The sequence below is a fragment of the Heloderma suspectum genome, chromosome 1 (genome assembly GCF_057233095.1).
Source record: "Heloderma suspectum isolate Gila_16-S chromosome 1, 16-S_ref, whole genome shotgun sequence".
NCBI classification, from domain to species: Eukaryota; Metazoa; Chordata; class Lepidosauria; order Squamata; family Helodermatidae; genus Heloderma; species Heloderma suspectum.
In genome coordinates, this window is record NC_139458.1 from 114,192,219 (window position 1) to 114,212,554 (window position 20,336).

The 20,336-nt window shown below is 41.1% G+C and overlaps 1 protein-coding gene across 10 annotated transcripts in view; it reads left to right on the plus strand.

Annotated features, from left to right (window-relative positions):
* IRAG1 (inositol 1,4,5-triphosphate receptor associated 1) overlaps window positions 1-20,044 on the plus strand; it is a 131,001-nt gene extending 110,957 nt beyond the window's left edge. For 8 of the 10 annotated variants that reach the window (XM_084854005.1, XM_084854077.1, XM_084854057.1 and 5 more), the window contains 7 exons: window positions 5,052-5,193; window positions 5,707-5,756; window positions 7,000-7,098; window positions 7,800-7,864; window positions 13,695-13,814; window positions 15,132-15,260; window positions 17,206-20,044. In XM_084854005.1, coding sequence (XP_084710131.1) covers window positions 5,052-5,193; window positions 5,707-5,756; window positions 7,000-7,098; window positions 7,800-7,864; window positions 13,695-13,814; window positions 15,132-15,260; window positions 17,206-17,455 — 855 coding nt within the window. In that variant the 3' untranslated portion in view covers window positions 17,456-20,044. Of the gene's footprint in view, window positions 1-5,051; window positions 5,194-5,706; window positions 5,757-6,999; window positions 7,099-7,740; window positions 7,865-13,694; window positions 13,815-15,131; window positions 15,261-17,205 lie in introns of those variants that run through there. The other 2 variants (XM_084853996.1, XR_014790715.1) reach the window with 2 other exon arrangements.
* The last annotated feature ends 292 nt before the right edge of the window (window positions 20,045-20,336 follow it).

Here is a 20,336-nt window from a genome sequence, read left to right on the forward strand (position 1 = left end):
GACCATGGCCAGATCAGCCGTCTCTAGGAATGGGCGCAGTTGGCACACTAGCCTCAGATGTGCAAACACACTCTTGGCCACTGCTGAGACCTGGGCATCCAGGTTTAAGGTTGAGTCCAAGAGTACACCCAAATAGCGAGCCTGAGTCTTCAGGGGGGGTGTAACCCCATCCAGCACAGATTGAATCCCTATTACCTGATCTGCCTTTCAATTAACCAAGGGCACCTCTGTCTTGCCTGGATTAAGCTTCAATTTGTTTGCCCACAGCCTGTCCATTCTGCCATCACATGCCGTTTTTGAACTAGAACAGCTTCCTTGGATTTAGATGGAAAGGAAAGACAGAGCTGGGTGTTATTAGCATATTCGTAGCACTGAACCCCCAAACTACGGACAATCTGTCCCAGCGGTTTCATGTATATGTTAAATAGAATGGAGGATAAGATGGAACCCAGAGGTACACCGCAGGCCAACGGCCATGGTGTCAAACAGGAATGCCCCTGCACTACCTTCTGAGATCACCTTTCCAAGAACGACAGGAGCCACAGTATAACAGTGCCTCCCAGGGGGTGTCTCTACAACAGTGGAAGGAGAAGCCAATGGTAGCTTATTCAGATTTTTCAAGGAGCCAGCTTTGGTCTGTGCAGGGCTCCACCAATGAGTGCACCGCACTGTTCTAAGTCCCTTCACAGGAACATACTTCCAGGTGGGGTACGGATATTGGAGTGAATGTCATCAGACTGGCAGGGGCTGATCAACCAATACGAGAGCCTTCCTCCCCATCTCCAATGTGAGAGGCTTTCCCCCATACTTCCTTACAGCTGACAAAGCTGCAAACGTTCGAAGCATTGAAGCTTCACATTAATTACTCCAAAGGAAATGTTAAAGAAACACAGGTGCAGCCTTCTTTCTCCCCTGAAGCTCCCGATGCTGCAAACAACAGAAATTTCAAAGCTTCGCATTAATTACTCCCTTACAGATGAGAAAGCAGCTTCAGCATAGCGCTTCACAGCCTTTAGGAGAGTTAACCCTCTGAATACTTGAAGCACCGTGGCTCCAACCAGCTTCCTTTCTAATCCCCTTTCTACTTTTTGCTGAAGCCCCCAATGCTGCAAAGGATCAAAGCAGTGAATTAATTACTTCTGAAAAGCAGGGAAGCAAACATCAGAGACACATGGTTTCGACATTAAGGCTCCTAAATGCATTATATTGATGCACGGGAATCTCAGTATCTTCCGGAGTGCGCATTTGGGGAACAAGCCTCATTGACCAGAATGGGAGTTACTTCTGAGTAGACAAACATATGCTTGTGCTGGGAAAGACAGGGATGGGAAACCAGCCCCCTTTCTAACCCAATGCTGTACAGGCTTGAAGGTGTGAATTAGTTACTTCCAAATGGCAATAAACCAAACAGTGGAGAATTGTAGCTTTGAAATAGCACTTTACAGCCTTTAGGGAATGAGTGCTTTAAAATGTGCTATTTCAATTGAGGAGGATCACTGCAAATTCTGATGTGGGCATTCAGGGCCTCATTGACCACAATGGGAGTTACTTCTGAGTAGACACTAATTGGTTTGTGCTGGGAAACACAGAGACAGAAAACACCCCTTGACTGGCGTCACAGTGAAAGGCACACCCCTGGGCAGGGCTAGCATACCCAAGGTAAATGCAGGGGTAAATGCAACTATACTGAGGAGAACTCAACAAGGAAAAGAATCAGACTTAAAGTAGTCTCAGGAAATCTGTTTTTTCCACAAAAAGCTCCAGGGTGGCTGAGGGATGGCCATGACATCATGTGCCCCAAATGACCTTGAAACAGAGCCAGCCCGCAACAAATCGACTTTGGAGACACACACACCCCAGTCCCATCTCAGACAGACACCTCAGAAGGATACCATAACTGATGGTATTGAAAGCTGCTGAGAGATCCAGCAAAACTAAGAGGGACACATTCCTCTTGTCCAGTTCCCAGTGTAGTTTGGCCACCAAGGTGACCAAAGCAGTTTCTACCCATAACAAGGCCTGAAGCCTGATTAAAATGGAACTGGATAATCCACATCATCTTAAAATCCCTGGAGCTGAGAAGCTACCACACGCTCCAGCACCTCGCCCAAGAATGGAATATTAGAGACCAGATGGAAATTATTCTATTAGGTTCAGGGAGGGGATTTTTTTAGCCAAGGTTTTACCACCACCTCTTTTAGGCAAGATGGAACCAGACTTTGTCATAAAGAGGCATTCATCATTAACCTTACCCACTCAGCCAGTGCCCCTGATTCGGCTGCTATAAGCCAGGAAGGGCTAGGGCCCAGCACACAAATGGTAGGTCACACTTCTCCAAGAATCCTTTCCGCATCCTCGGGCTGTACAAACTGAAAAATAGCCATTTTATTGAGACAAATGGGGGTCAAAGTTACATCCACTGGATCAAAGTTACATCCACCGAAAGTTATATCCACTGCATCCAAGTCAGCATGTATATGATCGATTTTATCTGCAAAGTGTAGCGCAGATTGGTCACAGCAGGCTATTGAGTGGTCCACCTCCTCATCTTGCTGGCCAGAGCGTAATAAGCCTCTGACCATCTGAAAAAGCTCAGCTGGGCAACTCTGTGCAGACACAGTAATGGCAGAGAAATGTGATTTCTTTACCACCCTCATTCCCACAGAGTAGGCTTTCAAATAAGCTCTAGCCCATATTCAATGGGACTCGTTCTGAGTTTTCTGCCAATGCTGCTGTAGTCGACGTCTCACTCATCATTTCATCACCTCCAATGATAAAATATTATTAGGCAGAGTGAGGCAGACACCTCAGGCAGCAGACACTGGGTGGGCAGGGGCTGGTGGCAAGATCATAGGATCATAGAATAGTAGGGTTGGAAGGGGCCTATAAGACCATCAAGTCGAACCACCGAGATATTGAAGGACAAAGCTGTATGTGCCACATGGCCTGTCCTGTGCCCCCTAAGGTAGCCGGCTGTCCTCAGATGTAGTGAAGGACACTGTCCCGTCACCAATGTTGAAATAAGATTCAACTGCCAGTCTGGTTGGCTACTGTACGTGAAATGGGGAGGGGGATTTTTGCCTCAAGCAGAAAAGTATTTTGGTCAGCCCTTGCCCTCAGTGTAGTTTTAAACACTAACTGGAGATCTGGAGCAGGAGCAACTGGTGGGCCTTTACTACTTTCCCTGGAATTGCAGTTAAACAATCTCAAGCCATATCTCCAAACACTTACTTCAGTTCAGGGATTTGCATAGTTTGGCACATATATGGTAATGAGCTAATGAGAAGGAAACCCAGACATGAGGTGAGCATGTGATCCTGTGGATATGGGCCTATTGGCCTTTTTCGCCCAAGGGTGGTGTATTGCCAACAGCACCCTCAGGAGTTCTTAAGTTATTATTTAATTATTTTAGAATATTTATATACCACTTCCCACTTTAAAAATCCCAAAGTGGCTTACAGCAAATTATAAAACAATACATCATCATTATTAACAAGAGTTAGTGGACATACTGTCCCGATTGAGGGAGTCCAAACTCAGAGTTTATCTCCTATATTTTGATGTACCTCAAGTACAAAAGAGGAGACAACTGATCTTAATGTCCTATAAGTAAAAATGGCATTGTTTGGAAGTAATATGGTGAGATTTTGACCTTGCCAGGCCCACTCTGGTACTCCTCTAGCTTGGTGCTCTTTCCCCATCCCTGTTCCCATGCTCTGCTGCCCTTTGTTGGCTGTTGGCAGAGGTTTTGAGACGTATTGCCAAAAAATACATGTGACCTAGTAGTTTGAACTGAGTGCATACGTTTTCAGGACATTTCTATACAACAAACTTAAAATGGCTTGACAAGTCCTTTCCTTTTCCCAGGGAGCTGTAATTCTATGAGCAGGGGCACAACTGTAGCCATTTTTAGTACACTCACCAAACTACTGTTCCCAAAGTTCTTTGGGATGAAGCCATGACAGTTAAAGTGGTTTTAAAAAATTGATGTGTTTATAGTTTAGATACACTTTCATTGTTCACTATAGTTTCTCTCAAATGTTTATATCTTCTCTGTTGGACAGTTGTCCTTAAGCAAATGTACCAAAGTATACACGCTAGCTTTTGAAAGTTGTAAAATGTAGTAAACCAGCATCTACTTGAGGCTTTCAAGAAGAGGCTCCTTCCAGCCAGTTGCAAAACCCAAACCTCTTCCTCTCCTGTTGGCTGCTTTGTGACCTCCAAACTGCTTCTCTTTGCCCCATACACACCCTGGCAGGTAGTAGCCTCTATCTTTAATGGGCTGTTGGGGAAACAGCACACATACATTATCATCCATTGAGGAAATATATTTTAAACGTTAACTGAATAAAAGACTACTGCAATCTCCTCACTTGAAAACTACACAATGGCATTCTCCCTGCAATACACATGTGCTTTTAGATAAGATTTATCTGAAAAAAAATCCTGGCTAAGGGTGCTTCCAGACGAGGGGTAGTATCCAATACTGCCACTGCACTCCTGCTTGATCTGTTGCCCAAGCAGGACCCACTGTTCATGCAACAGAAAGATAGTGGCTCAAAAAGCAACCTTGGAAGCACACAGAAACGCTTGTTTCTGGACCAGGATATATCAGTGGAACTTCCTTCTGCAAGGTCCACTGACCTGCTCCATTCTGGAAACTAGCGTTTCAATTTGTTTCAGGTTGCGTTTAGAACCACTAATTCCCCATTGCACTGGTGGCAGGTCCTGCTGGTGCACAGACAGGTTTGGATGCTGGCCAAGGTTTTTATCGCACTGTCACCCTGCCTCATTTGTGGAATTTTAGGGGGTCCAAACATTGTTGCCTTCCATTCATAACTCCCTCTGTCTTCCCACCGCGTCTTCTGCCTTTTTTCTTACCACAGAGAATCCATTAAAGAAAAAAAGACAGAATAGCTGCACAGTGTCTTTTGGTTGGTCCAGGAGTCTGCTTACGGGTTAAACTTTCAGTCTTGGTAGAAGCTGTGAGATTACGCTACTTCACGTTGAAAACCTACTTCTGTGTATGCTGCTTCTTTTCTTCTTTGCAGGAGAAACGCATGTCAAAGGCCACTGAAGTGATGATGCAGTATGTGGAGAATTTGAAAAGAACATATGAAAAGGATCATGCTGAGCTCATGGAGTATAAGAAACTTGCCAATCAGAATTCTAGCAGAAGCTATGGCTCCCCTGGTAAAACAGTCTATCTTCCTAGGATTTTAAAACATGTCCATATTGCTGTTCAAACTTGTAACTGGGTACTCCCATACCTACATAGATATAAATGCAGGTCATTAAGGCATCTGATGAAGTAGAATTATGTACTTCAGTTGGACAAAGTTTGCATCTTGATTTAAATCTTTTTAGGAAAACTGTGCACAATGGTCTCTTTAGGAGCAGGAATTAGAGAATGTGATACCAGATCGTAATGTTTTGAATTGAAATTATTCCACAGTTCTACTGTAATAACAAAGAGTCTTGCATAATATATGATGTTGTTTTATATGCACATTCTTTTGTGCATTCTTTGTGCAGTCTTTTGTGCACATTCTCCTCCTAGTCTTGCATAATATACAATGTTGTTTTATATGCATATTTTTTTCAATATAAAATACCTATACTGATAGAAAACTTAGTATTTTAGTGCTGCTAATGTTTCTAATATTAATTTTTCCTTGTTCTTCCCTCACCCCCTCTTCGATGCAGAAGATGGTGTGCCCCGTACATCAAGATCCATGTCCCTTTCTATTGGAAAGGTATTCTTTCAAATCTTAATACACTGTTTAACAAAGGCTACATGCACAAGAGCCCATTGCTGACACATCTCAGGAGTTGGTTAACCATACCCCAAAGCATGATACTGACTGGTGCCCTTCTCCAGGTCCTCCCACCTAATGAGTTGAGGCACGAGGCCACTGGGGAGAGGGACTTTTGGGTGGTGGGGCCCCAGTTCTAGAATGCCCTCTCCAGAGAGGCTTGCCTGGCAGCTGCATGGTAACCTTTTCAGTGCCGGATGAAGACCTTTTTTTATTGTCCTAGGCCTTTTAGTTGTTATATGCTTTAGGGCATAATCCTATGGGGATAGGTGGCTGCCTTCAAACTCGGAAGCAACTGCCTACCCAATGCAGGGCAGGAGAAACACAGAGGGGATTCCGTGCTTCAGCCACACTGCATTTGTGGCAAACAACCCATTTGGGAACAAATAGTGTGCATGTGATTTTTGGAGCAAAGTTGCTTTTGCTCTAGAATAAAAGTGGCCAGTTTAAGCATATAATCTGGCACTTAAAAATCTACTACCTGAGATGTTTTAGTTATCTAAGGCTGCAATCCTAAACATACTTACTAGGGAGTAAGCCCCATTGAAAACAATTGGTTTTGCTTCTGACTAAACATGCATAAGATTGTGCTATGCATTGTATGCAAATTTTGCTTCTGCTGTACTATAATCTTATGCTGTGAGATTCCTGTATATAATTGGTATACAGCCATTGTAGAACGCAAGTGTGCAGTTACTTGAAAACTACAATAGAACTTCTTCATTAATTATCTGTATTGGAATAATCCAACAAAATGATTTTGTTGGTAGGATCTCGAGCCATGCACATATGGAGTAGAAAAGCTGAACTCAAAACTTCCACACTCAAGACATTTCATTTGTGAACAGTTAAAAGTTGTTTTTATTGTAAGAACAGCTTTTAACCTATCACGAACATGTTGCTTATTGTGGAAGGTTTGAGCTTAGTTTTTCTACTGAGCACTTGAATTGTTGGATTAATGATCCAATAAGGTTTTGTAGGAGAATGTATATATCTTCACCAAGTTACCAATGTATTAGAATATATTTAGAATCCAACTCTGAACAGAAATCAGTTATAAGAATGTTCACATCCATGGTTTTGTTCTTTATTTTTCCTGCTTTGCCATAATCTGTTTGGTTATACGTCCTGTGAAGTTATCACTTGGTGTCACTTATGTATTGAAAATGTATTTTTGTTATAGATGCCCAGGAGAAGAGTCAGTGTTGCTGTTGTTTCAAAATTTGAGCTTCCAGGCCAATCACCTGCTGCATCGCCCATACCTTTGATGCCGTCTTCACTGGTAAGTTTTAAAACGTCCAAAATTCTACAGAAATGAACATTTTAAAGTAAACAACTTTATTTCACACAGATGTGACTGACATATTTTATAAATCTGGGGCTGTTTGATATGGCAGGTTTTGAGTCATGTGGATAAAAAATAATTATTAGATACTCATCAGAAACAAGCTATGAGCAGTATCCAAAATGTGTAATTCCGCTAGCACAAATAACGTTACGCTAGTGGAAACTAGGTTCCAAACTATGAGCAAGAGGAGAATCCAACTAAAATTGTGGTTGTACAAACACAATTACACAAGCAGTTGTACAACCGGTTGGGCATTATGCTGGCACAACTGCTTGCGTGAGGGTAATGCGACTGCTTGCACAAGTGTAATGCACAACTGCTTGTGCCATGGAAAGATTTGGCGGAGCTCCATTAGCGCTATTTGAGTTTGCAGAATGACACTGTTGGATACTACCCTATGTTGATGCACAGACAGAGGTGAGAAATAACTTAAAACCATAAAAGAAGTATGTAAAATGTTCCAAAGAATAGTGAACTTGCTGTTCATTGGGAGATCAAATCCATTCTTTGGAAAACGCTGAGTTTATGTTTTGAGACTCTTAAGAAATTTTTTGATGTACATACATCTTCTTATAGGAAACACAGTTTTTACTGTAGATATTTGAATGAAATTGAATGGACATCTTTATTCACAGTCTGAGTCATCAAATGGAAGAAGCAATCTGACATCAACTCCTGTCTTACCTGCGTTTATAGAGAAGTGAGTGCACAAGTATTTACTATATTGAGAGCTACATAGCAGATAATTGCTGCTGGCAGAAAAAGAGCGCTTTCCCTAAAGGAAATTAAGGTGATAGAATAAGATACCTCTGTTAATGAAGGTAAACAGTTCAAAGACCTTACCTGACAATATTACTTTAAAAAAAAGATTCACTTCAAGCAATAGGTAAGACCATTTTTAGTGATGTTTTCATTATGTTCTCTAGGGGAATTGTTAGCACACTTATACATCCCAATCCTATTCATGTTTGTTCAAAAGTAAGTCCTGCTGAGTTCAGTGGGACTTATTAAGTTCATTTTAAATATTGTCATATGCAGCACTATCCTATACATGTCTACTCAGATGTAATCCCAACTGAGTCCAATGGGACTTACTCCCAAGTAAGTGAGTAAAGGATAGCAATCTCAAGCTGTGATGAGACCATGGGTCTTGTTGGGGTGTTCAGTGGCTATTGGTCTATTCCTAGTGGTCTGTTAGGAGCAATGTTACCTCTCTCAGGAGGTGTGTAGTTGTAAATTTTGAATCCATGTACAAGATTAGGCCTAAAATCATACCTGTCTGAGTCATGTCAGCTGTATTAGTACTATTTTCTGTCTTCCTTCTTTTCTTTCTTTCTTTTTCTTTTTCTTTCTCTCTCTCTCTTTCTCTCTCTCTTTCTTTCTGTTCCACCACTAATTACATATGCTGTATCTGTAGTAGATATATGGCTCCTGGAGAAAATGTGACAGCTACATTTTGGGCATAATGCACAATCTAACCATGGCTAACATTTTGTTCAGAAAACAGGCAAAAAAACCTCAAAAACAATAGACCTTGATAGCTTCCCAATACAAAGCATGACCAGCAATAACATTATGGCCTGTGGAAACATTATATAGTGGAAACATTATTTCCACTATAGTAGTGCTGAACAACTTGTGACTTGCCAAGTTTAAGGCATCCCTCCAGACACGATCTAAACACCCACTCCGAATGATCTAAAATAGGGAAGTTGTCAACCACCAGGCAGATGTCCCAGGCTAGCAGCAAAAGCAAGAGGCTTGTCAGGCCCCTGAGGGGCTACCCTCTGTGGCTGGAGGCTTCCACTTAGCTCTGTGGAGTACATTTTGACGCTAACTGTGTCCCTCATAGAATTTCAGCCAATCGGGGTTGTGCCTTTTGATGACATCTTAGGTCAAGAGACTGCTTTCCTGCAGTAAAGAACCTTCCAATTTGTGAAGCAGATTAGAGTATTTTTAGGGTATAGCTTGAAACGTTGGGCAGGATCCAACCGCTAGCAGAAACTAGGTTCCAAGCTATGTGAAAGTGTTATGTTTGTGCAAGTGTGGTTGTACACCCAGTTGTGCCAGCAGTTGCGCAAGCAGTTACACAACTACTTGCACAAGCACAGTGCGCACATGCTTGCCCAACAGAAAGATTCAGCAGAGCTCTGCTAGTGCTATTTGAGTTTGTGGAATGACACCATTGGATACTGCCCATTATGAAAACCTGCGAAGCTGGATTGACCAGAGGCCATGATGGGATGTAAGAACAACAAAGTAAATTACACAGTGACTGCTGTAATGCCAGAGCCAAGTATCTGAAAGACTGTCATTTGTACTCAGCCCAGGATACTCTGAATTATAAAACTGTTGCATATTCCTGAAAAGTTGAGATTTTTAAAATGAGAACAAGTGCTCTAACCATCGTTTTGTTTTGCATTTTATCAAAATATTTCTGTTAGGAACACAGGATGTGCTTATGTTTTGGAACTTAGTACATGAATGTGCCTCCTAGAAAGTCTACAGTATATTGGCAGCTTTTCTCCCAGGTCAGAGCACTTGTCATCTTCAGGAAATACAGCACATTTGAAGGAAATGTCTGCTGACGATTTGGAATTATGATGAGTGATTTGTTGGAAGGGCAGAAGGTGATGCTTAGAGGACTGTGTTTATGTAGTATATCTAGCATTTCTACAGCAGTGAAATGTTCAGGGGATCTCTCCCCCACACACACACACCCAGAGTTTAATTCAGAGGAGGGAGAAGCACTGGAATCTTACAATATCTGAACAAAAATCTCTCTTCCTACATGTTCTGAGAGCAAGGCAGTGGTCAGAAAGAAGAATGCTCATGACAGAACTGCAGGTCTCAGACATCATCAGGATGAAGCCTCCAGGTTGCTCATACGCAGCCTCTGCTCCCAGCAAATAAGGCAGCTTAGTATCAAGTTAAAACCTGATGAAGTTAAAGTTACCCCTTTGGGGTAATTCGTTCTGCCTATGTTTTGATTTTTTAGCAGAATTTATGCATATTGTCCAGCTGCCCAGCCAAGCAGATCTGAAAGGATCTCTCATGTTAGTAAAATGGCCATCTTATTCCTTTAAACTGCTCAAAGTATTGGGCCCTGCCCCGAAATAATGTGTGCAGGAATAGTACTCACAAACTACTCATGGTAGTTCTAACTTAGCCAAAATGTGCAAATTATAGACCCGTGTACTCGTTGTTGTAATGGGAGCTCCTGAGCATGAAGATGACAGTTCCAAAAATAGGAAAAATGAAGAGAATGGCTTGTTCTCCTTCCTTTCACAACTTGCTGCTTGGTACTCTCTCTGTGTGGGCTTTTTGGCTACAACTGTGTATGTTGTTGTTTGTTGGGACTTGGATTTTTATGATGATATATCTTGGAGCTCTTTTTGTGTGTTCATCTAAAAGTGCTGGAACTTAACTTTTAGGATCAGGGGGTGCAGGAGAAAATTAATGTAAAATAAATGCCTGCTTAGAACCGGTTGGTCCATGATGAATAAGGAAGAAGTAGTGATAGCTGCTACAGGGCATTGTTTGCTTATCTACTATTCAATCTCATAAATAAAGGCAGAGGACCAGTAGCTAGCAAAATCCTGGAGTGTTAATCTGAGAATAGATTTTACTGTAGTAGGCTTACTTAGGATGTGTAGACATGCATCCCAGTAAACTTTTATCCGAATGTGGGAAAATAATGGATTATCTAGCTTTCTTACTTCAGCCTCCAATGTCTGCTTGATCTTGAATATCTTATTGGGAGAAACTATAGTTTAGTGGTAGCATACAAACTATGCATGCAGACGGTCCCACGTTGAAAACCTGGGGGGATCTTCACCACAATGGAATGAAAAGTGCATTGGAGCATTACCCAGATTTTCATGGAATTGGCTTTGATCCATCAGGGACACATGAAGCAAGAAAAGCCAAGTGTACCATACCTTTAGAATCTGGTTTTCAGGGGTCACACAGCACTTGAAAGGAACATACTTCTGGGTGGGGGTGGGGGGAGTAAAACTGAACTGTCATCAACCTGGCAGGGGCTGCTCAACCAATGAGAGAGGTTTGTATCCCAGCCCTGTCCAGGCTCCCCCCTGCCACTACATTATGAATGAAGATCAACCAATTTTCCCCATGTGTGCAGATTCCTCTGAAGAAGCCAAAATCCCTGGTTCTGGAACGCAGCACCTGATGGCTCCCCCTGAGAGCTTCCTCCCACCCCAATTTCACTCCATTCCAGCACTGTGCTGCAGAGTTATTGCTTCCAACTCCACCCCTTTCTCCCTTTCTCCTTCTCCCTGCTCACAGTGAGAAGCTCCTGTTGTAAACCTGAAAGATCCTTCCTGTGATAAAGTGGAGAAGGGACTTTACATAACAACAGAGAAATGACTTTACATCAGAGAAACTACACATCAAAGAAGCACAACATTGCAATCTTAAGACAGCACTGGAAAAGCAAGAGTGCTTTAGGGCAAATTACCAAAGTTAGCCTTTAACCCTTTCACTGCATGGAAGTGAGATTTATTTCTTACTTCTGAGTAAACATGCACAGAAGGGGGGATATGTTAAAGATTAAAAGCAGGCTAGCTAAGATGAATGGGTGTCCCCACTACTGTGGTAATCTGAAGGTTCACTGCTGCATTCCTGGGGATTTTCTCAATGGGAAAAACTACTTCCATTGGGGAAACAAGAGGGAATGGGGCATCCCACCCCCTTTACCACATCACTGCCAGGACGCAGAGGCACGCCCAGGACTTAATGCGGGGGGCATGGCACAATGTGGCAAAACTGCCATGGAGCTGCTTTCAGTAAAAAAAAAAATCAGAGTAAAAGGAGTTTCAGACAATGCAGCTTTTCAAGAGGGAAGCAGCTGGTTGGCAGTGGATTGGTGAGGATGTCATCTGTTGCAAAGGAATTCAGACTGTTCTAACTTAGCACTAAATCGCTCATGGGGACAGCCCCCTGGTGTCTCTAGTTGTTGTTTTTTAAGCATGTGATGTGATGGACTTCTGCCTGAGACCCTGGAGAGTTGCTGTCAATCAGAGGAGATGATACTGAAATAGATGGACAAATAATCTGACTTTGTATAAGGCAGCTTCCTATGTTCCTATATGACTAAACATTAATTGTGACAAGATTTAAAGTCACTGGACACTAGGAACATGATCCAGCCATAGTTAAGTGTTTTTTTAAGTCAGAGGGACTGAAGTAAACAAACCAGTGTGTACTTAATACATTTTATTTACTGCCTTTATGCCATAGTGCTGAAGGCACTTTACAATTTAAAATAATTGCAAGGGGATGTGATACAGAAGAAAAAATGGGAGGGGAGGGGAAGAGGAACATTCAAAGCACCAACTATTTCATGACATTGGATAATGGAATTATATTATAGAATTGCAGGAGATGGTACTGGGAAGGGAAAAGTCAAGTCGCTGGGTCCAACTCAACCTTGTGGTACTGAATGCTCCCACTGAAAATCCAGCTACGGCTTGGACAAATGTTCAGCCTGGCTGAATTTCTGAGGCTCTGGGGTGGGTGGGGGCCAAGACCCTTCCAAACATCAGGGGGTTCAGGGAGCTACATTTGGAGGGGGAACATACTTTTAGACAAACGCTGGGTGATGTTTTTTATTCCCTCTCTCCCCATTCTTTCTTAGTACAAAGTACAGAGGTACTGCTCAAGAGCCATGCTGACATGCATTTCAAAATCATCAGAGCCTTGCATACTTTCATTCCCAGGGGCATTTGAGGCTCCGATTTTTAAAGTGTGCCTGCATCACTGTACTTTGTACTAAGAAAGACACACGGAAAAATAAAGGCCACCATCCACCCACCTCATCTAATAGTTGGTATGCCCACACTCTGAAGCATTGCCACTCTTCCCCACGCACACTCCTGCTGCAGGGCATGAAGGTCCTGTGAGGGTGTGGTGGGAGATATTCGGCCCAGCCCTAGATGAGATGAGAAATGTGTGACTGCATTTTTGTCTTCTTGAACTTAAAACAAAAAACAGCTGTGGTGACTTCCGATTCGGATTAGGACTGTGACACAGGGGGAGAGGAGTGGGGGGGGATGGACCCCGTAGGCCACACACTCACACACCTGCTATTTGCCATTGGGGAAAAAAACATGCGTGTGCTCATATGTTCTTCCCAGGACATAGATCAGCTTGGAGGGGTACTAGTCAGGGAAAATGGTGCAGAGGAATGGTTAGATTTACTGCCCCCGGCCCAAGGTGCAGTCCTGATCCAGATCAAGGCATCTTGACTAGTTTGACCTAGCATCAGTGGAACTTAAAAGCACTTCACTTTTAACCCTCCCTAGTGCAAAAGTATCTAAGCTGATTCCCACCCCCCACTCAAATTCTGTCTTTTTGTGACTTTATAAAAATTGGAAAACTTGGGCCTTCCAACCAACCGAAGATGCATTTGAATGTAATAAAGGGGAACCAAAAGGAATTGACACTCTTCCATTATACAGTCTAACAATTATACTTCTCTTTTCTCTGTGTATTTTTAAATTTGTTAGTGGAAAATCAACTGGGGACCCTGAGTGTGAACCTCCTTCTTCAGTGCCAACACTGACTGGCTTGGAAGAGATTAACCCAGAGACAAAAGCCAAAATAGAAGAGGAAGCTTATAACAAAGGGTGAGAATGTGTATCATCTGAATCACTGAAGACAGACTCCACTTTCCGGGAACCTCCATTTAATTATCTACAAGATTTTAGATGGGAGGTTCTTGCTTTCATGAATTTTATAGACTACTATGCAAAATAATGGTTTGCAGAAACATAGCCACTTCTAATTTACTGTTTACTGATGGCATTTCCAAAACAGAACACAATCCTATTCAGATTACCTAGAGTTAAAAATCAAACTTGCATTGGCTATTTATCTAAGTGGAAATCAGTTACCAAAGTGCCCAGTGTGTTTTGAGCTACTATGGGTTTGCATCACCACCTACACACTGTTCCATAAATACTAGGAGGCAAATTAATTACCTTAATATGAAAACCAACAATTTTGAGATGCAAAACTCTTTGGCCATGTGAAATGCTGGAATGCACTTTAGTGAAATGATTTCACTTCAGTAAAATGATATTTAATTCTGTTGTTTTGTCATCAATATGTGTTGACAGAGCAGTTATGCCTCTATTAAAAAACAACAACAACAACAACAACAAGCGATAATGCCTTCCTAACAATAACAACCATCTGAAACTAAGAAAAACAATTTAAACATAAGTGTAACCACATAGATGCGACTCAGTGGCCTGGTTCACACATAAGGACAACCCAAAGTATGGGTTAAGAATGGGTTGTCATTGAATAGTGGATTATTGTTGAATTGTGGGTTGTCATTATGTGCGAACCCTGCACTATGGTTTAACTATGAGTTGTTGACCATGAACAACCCAGGAAGAGAAACCATGGTTTGTTGTTGTGCTGTGAACTCTGGGTTGTTCGTGGTTAATAACGCATAGTTAAACTATAATGCAGGGTTCGCACATACTAACAACACACAATTCAACAACAACCCACTATTCAGTGACAACCCATACTCATCCCATACTTATCCCGTACTCAACCCCTACTCTGGGTTGTCATTATATACGAACTAGGTCAACATGATTCATAAGAGTCATTTGTCTCTTATATCTGCTGTGTTATGGAGTTATTTGTTGTTGTTGAGACAACTAGAACTCTGAGGTAAGGTGTCAGAGTTTAGCACATGAACTAACAGTGCATGCCTTCTATTAATATTTGCATTTTTGTAACAAGTTGTGGTGATATCACATTCTGATTTCTGTGAACCAAGGATCTAAAGCACAGTAGAACCATGAGACAGATTTGATGAAGTAATTGTACACAATTTACTTTTTTCTAAACCATGTGGCATGAATAGATTATCTTATTTCTTTTTTAAAGAAGAGCACAAATGTGTCCTTTTTTTGCAATTAAAGTTATCAAGAAGGCTTAAAGAAAACTAAGGAACATGAAGAGCTGAAAGAAGAAGATGAAGAGAAAATGCATGAAAGCCCCAATGAATGTGTAGCAGGTGAAAATGATTATGAAATTGGCAAACATCACAGGTACAAAAATAGCTGTATTTAGAATGTCAAATGGAATGTACTAACTAATTTGATTAAATGTATATCACTATATTATGGAATGTTCAGAGTTCGAGTAGAGCACCATCAATGTGATAATGGAGTTTCCTTTCCAGCAGCTCCCCCAACAACAGGCCACCAGTTGCTCTTTTGAGAAGAAGCCCCCTCTCCTGAGTCTATAAAACAGTTTTCTGGCTTGGCATGAATACTGCAGGAAGGGCAACTTACCCAAAAATAATTTTATGGGCAATCGAGGCAGGATATCACCAATCTGGTTTTTAAATCATAAGATATTTAAAAGTAGTATAAAGATTTTATAGGAGACAAAAGATGTAAAACCTCCAGAAGTTTTGAAGCTATGGGGAAAAAACACACATTTTGTTCCTATCTTTTTTTCAGGAAGAAATAGACATTTTGGGAAAAATTGGATAATATACAATACATTTTTAAGCACTCTTTACAGATCTAAAGTCAAATTACTTTAAGAACATAAAATGTATTACGTATAACATGGCTCGCTCATAAAAATATCATTAAAATTAAAAACATTTAAAATTCAGTAAATTTGTAATTATTGCCTGAATAAACTGTACCTTCAATGTAATACATCAACCATGATAATTTTATGAGCAAACCAAGTTATATATAATGCAGTATAGATTCCTATTTTATGTCTGGCCAGAAGGAACTTCAGCAAGTAGCCCCTGAAAGATCTGAATCATCCCAGAAGCCAGAAGAGCTGGAGCCAGAGTAAGACCACAGCTGAATCTACACATAGCAGTTATACTGTTATCGTATCGTTATCATAACTATTGGTACACATGACACCAATGGGCACCAATAGTTATGATAACGGTATAGCTGCTATGTGTAGATTCAGCCTAGTATACAGCAATTTTTCCTATTTGTGAGGAATTGGTTGAAGAGCTTATTTAGCTAAGGAAGACTCTCTTACCTATTAGGAATGGTGATCAAACATATTTAACAACCTTTAAGCAAGCTCAGCCTATTATTTGAAGAACTATATTTTATTCCTTTTGTAAATAGGGGAGGAGGGAGAATGGCCCTCAGACTCCCCCCCCCCCCCCCCCGCAGTTGCTCAGCCCTGGTGTAAGTGAATCCCTGCGGTGTTGAAATTCCTACTAAGGATATTAGGCTGGCATTCAATTTGTTCATTATGAACCAGTAGATAAAACTGTATAAAGCCATTAGGACAAAGGGTGTTTTCTACATGAGGTTTTACTTGCCTTTGAGCCTCAATTATGCTATTTACATGGTGTGGAAGATAAACATTTGTCATATGAATGAGCATTCTGGCTTGTGTAGATGTTACACTCTCATTACGAACTGCTTTAGAACAAAAGGTACTTGAAGAGTAGGATGTGAAAACTCTTAAGTAATCTAGTTGCTTCCAATACTCCCACATGATATGTGGACCCGTATAGCTGTGAACGGAAGTCAACTTTGATGAATACGCTGGATTCCTTAACAAGGCTTAGGCAGTGTCTCTTCAAGCTTATATTGAAACTTTTGACTGCAGACCTGATCCCACGATCTATAATCTACAATGACAAACTAAACTGAGTGTACACTTGCTGTGAATATTGCTTCTTTCTCCTGATGCTGAATGTAATACTTTTAATGTAAATATGTAACTCTTGTTTAAAAAAATACTTGTGTGTTATATAAACTCTAAAATTTGGAGAAACAAAAGAACTGAAATAGATGAACAAGAATACAATTAATGATGTGGCGGGAAAGCCATACCTTTGATCCTGTGAGGTATGACCTAATAAGGATCACATATATACGGCTGGGCTTTTGAGTCTTGCATGGCATTTTAGCTTTTCAAATAGTAGAAATGTCTGACTTTAAATGGTTTCAATGAACTTACCCAATTTTTACTTACTCCTTTTCCATTTTACAGCAAACTTGAAGTTATTATCCATTATGTACAAATACTGTACCCCAAACTGCATAAACACTGGAACGTACTCTGGATTGTAGCAGCCATTATCATCATATTTGCTGTTGTACTAGGAATCTCCAGTTTATACAATTACTTATCCTCCTGTACTGAGTTATCAGATGGGCAACAAGTGAAAGCTACCTGTTCTGCTGTCCAGCAATACTCCTGGTGGAACTCAGGACTGCAACATGATCAGCGCACAGAATAGCAAAAGCATGAATAGGGAGAAAAGCCATTTACAATACATCAGTAAGCAGCTGTTGTCAAACCGAAGTGCACAAAGCAAAGTAGCTCTTTGTCACTTCCATGGTGGTCAAATGTGATCAGTAATCCACCGCTTAGTTTCTTCTGCGCCATCAGATTTGTGATTGCAGTGTGATTTTTAACTAGCAAGACACACCAGCCAATAAATGCTATTCTCTCTTTATGCTAATTGTTATTTGATTGATGTGCCTGAATATCAACACAACCACATGAATAATATAAAGACTGTGTTTGACCAAAACCTAGGGCATTGACATCTGGAGGTTCTGAGGTGGAACACAAACGCCTGTGCTTCTGAAGAATGCCACCCACAGCCTTCCTGCTAAATAAATGCCAGCATTGATTCCTGCTATGAATTTCCATTTGGGGCTGTTCAGTAATTTTAAGCCCTTAGAGTCATAATAGATTAGAGATTTATATTTGATTTCATAATTACAGGGAGTGAGCAAAAGGTAAAACTGAACATATTAAAATACTAATATGTTTTGTCTTTGGGCAGGCCCCGCACTTACTAGAAGAGATGTTCTGCATGAGTGGAAGCATGAATGGTTGGCACCTTGCCAGATATACAAAATAACACGTAACAGAGGCCGGAGATACATTACTTTCATTCATTCTTTCCTTTTTGAAAGGGGAAGGTTTCACAAGAATCATGTGCACATACAGCCTCTGTCTCTTGGTATATTGTAAGCACATCACACACAACTCTACCATGTGTACAAGAAGGTGTGTTCCAGTAAGTGTGTAATGGCCCTGTAGTTCCACAGAGTGTGTTGCACTTACCATCGTTGGTAGCAGCAGCCCAGTTTACGTTCAGCAACCTTGAAGAACCACATGTCGTTCAAAGACATTATGCGACGGTGAAGCTAGACACGGCATGGGAAACATGTGGGCTCTAAACCCATGTTTCCATTGCAATAGTAATGAGGATTGGGCTATGCAAAGGATAACAGTGGACAGAATGGGGAGCTAGAGTTTCTTTCTCCCTGCTAATTCTTACTTCCTCAGGCCATGAAAAAAAAATTAAATCCCAGCTAAGCTCTGAAACCCAATGGGAGAAAAATAGGCTTGAGGGATAGTATTTGGTAGCTGAGAACTGACACAGGAAGGGCTACGCGTGCACACGCACACACTTCCTTTATCTTGGCAAATGTAGGCTTGGTGTGATGATGTCTGGTTCCATCTTAAGATAGCTGCCAAAAAACCAGAGCAGCATCATTCTTTCACACTCCCCATAGAGAATTAGAGCAGATTATTAGATCTGAATATTTGAAACTAAAAGAAGCATCTGAGAATGTTTGTAGGAGGTGCTGTGTTGAGTATTTGTGGTGCTTCTCTGAAAGAGGGTAGAATGCTTCTTGGCCTGGCAGGTGTAGATAACACAACTCAAGATAGGAGATAGAAGCTGCAAGCCTAAGCCCACATACTTAAAAGTGAGTTCTGTAGCAGTCAGGAGGACTTGCTTCCAAATAAACCTGCATAAGATCAGAATGAAAAGACAACTGGGAGTTCTGACATACTTTTTAAGGTTCCTTTCAGCCAGTGGATCGTAAACAGCACAAGGTGTAGTTCTACCCAGTCACAGAACTCTCTTGGAGAAAGGAGTCCTGCATGATCTCTATGGTCATATTGCATGAGCCTTTTGCACAAATTCATCTGACATTCATTGGTGTTTGAAAAGGCCCATTCCTCCTATATTGGAGGTAGAGGTACTAAAGGAAAAGCTGTTTTTTTGTGGAAGGATTTTGCACATATACACCCTAGATGGTGCACCATCCATGGCAGAGTGGTGATCCCACCCCCAAAAGAGCTGAAAGTATTGTACTTAACAGCATATTGATGAGCTGGTATTCATAGCTGGTAGTCATAGCTTCCCTTTGCTATAACATTTATAAACTGTCTTGACACACACAGAGACACATTATAGGAACTCATTTTTGCAGTTCATGTGAGTGTGGAAGGAGTCTGTTTTGTTGAGAAGCATAGAGGAAGAACCCAGTGTAAAATTTTAAATCTGCCACAGATGATTGATAAACTGTTTTTCAGTTTCATGAGCAAAAATCTCTCAGGAAACAGGTGTGACTTTCATTCTGACTCAGGCAGTTGTATGAAATACAACTTTTCCCCAGGAAGAGTTGCAGCTTTAGCATTAAGTAGCTTGGATACCTAGAGATTAATTGGTGAGATGGCTAACACTGATGCTAAACACAGCTTTCTGTATATTTTCATCTTTTGGATATGTCTCTAAAAGGCTCCAGAAGGGTAAAATAGTGTGATTAAGCATGTTTAATAAGGCTGAGAATGTGTGTCATTTGCTCTCAAACTGGAAGAGGGAAATTAAAAGGTATAAAGAATCAATGGATTTCTGCTTGTGTTTGACTTAAATGACTAAAAAGAGGTTTTCACTCTGGTGAAATATAGGTGGTTCTTCAAATACTTCGTACATGAATGACGATGCACACCTACTGCTACATACCACTAGGAAATTAGGAATAACAATGCCACTGCAAAAGCTCAACGCAGAAAGCTACATGCAGCTGAAAAAATAACTTCTCCTAGACAGTGGAATGTTATATGTGAAGTGAACAACTACCTTTACAAAATAAAGTACTAAGATTAATAGCTCCTCTTCCAATATGGTCCAGCCACTGACCTGCTCATAAAGGACAATACTTGTAACAGTCCTGTTCCCTTAACCATTGCTGTGGAAGTGAACTGCAGGGTCTTTAGCCATTTTCCTGGTGGCCTTAACCATCATTAAGACTTACATCATCACTGACTTAACCAGGACTTGCTGTTAACCATAGTTTAAAAATTAGCTTCAC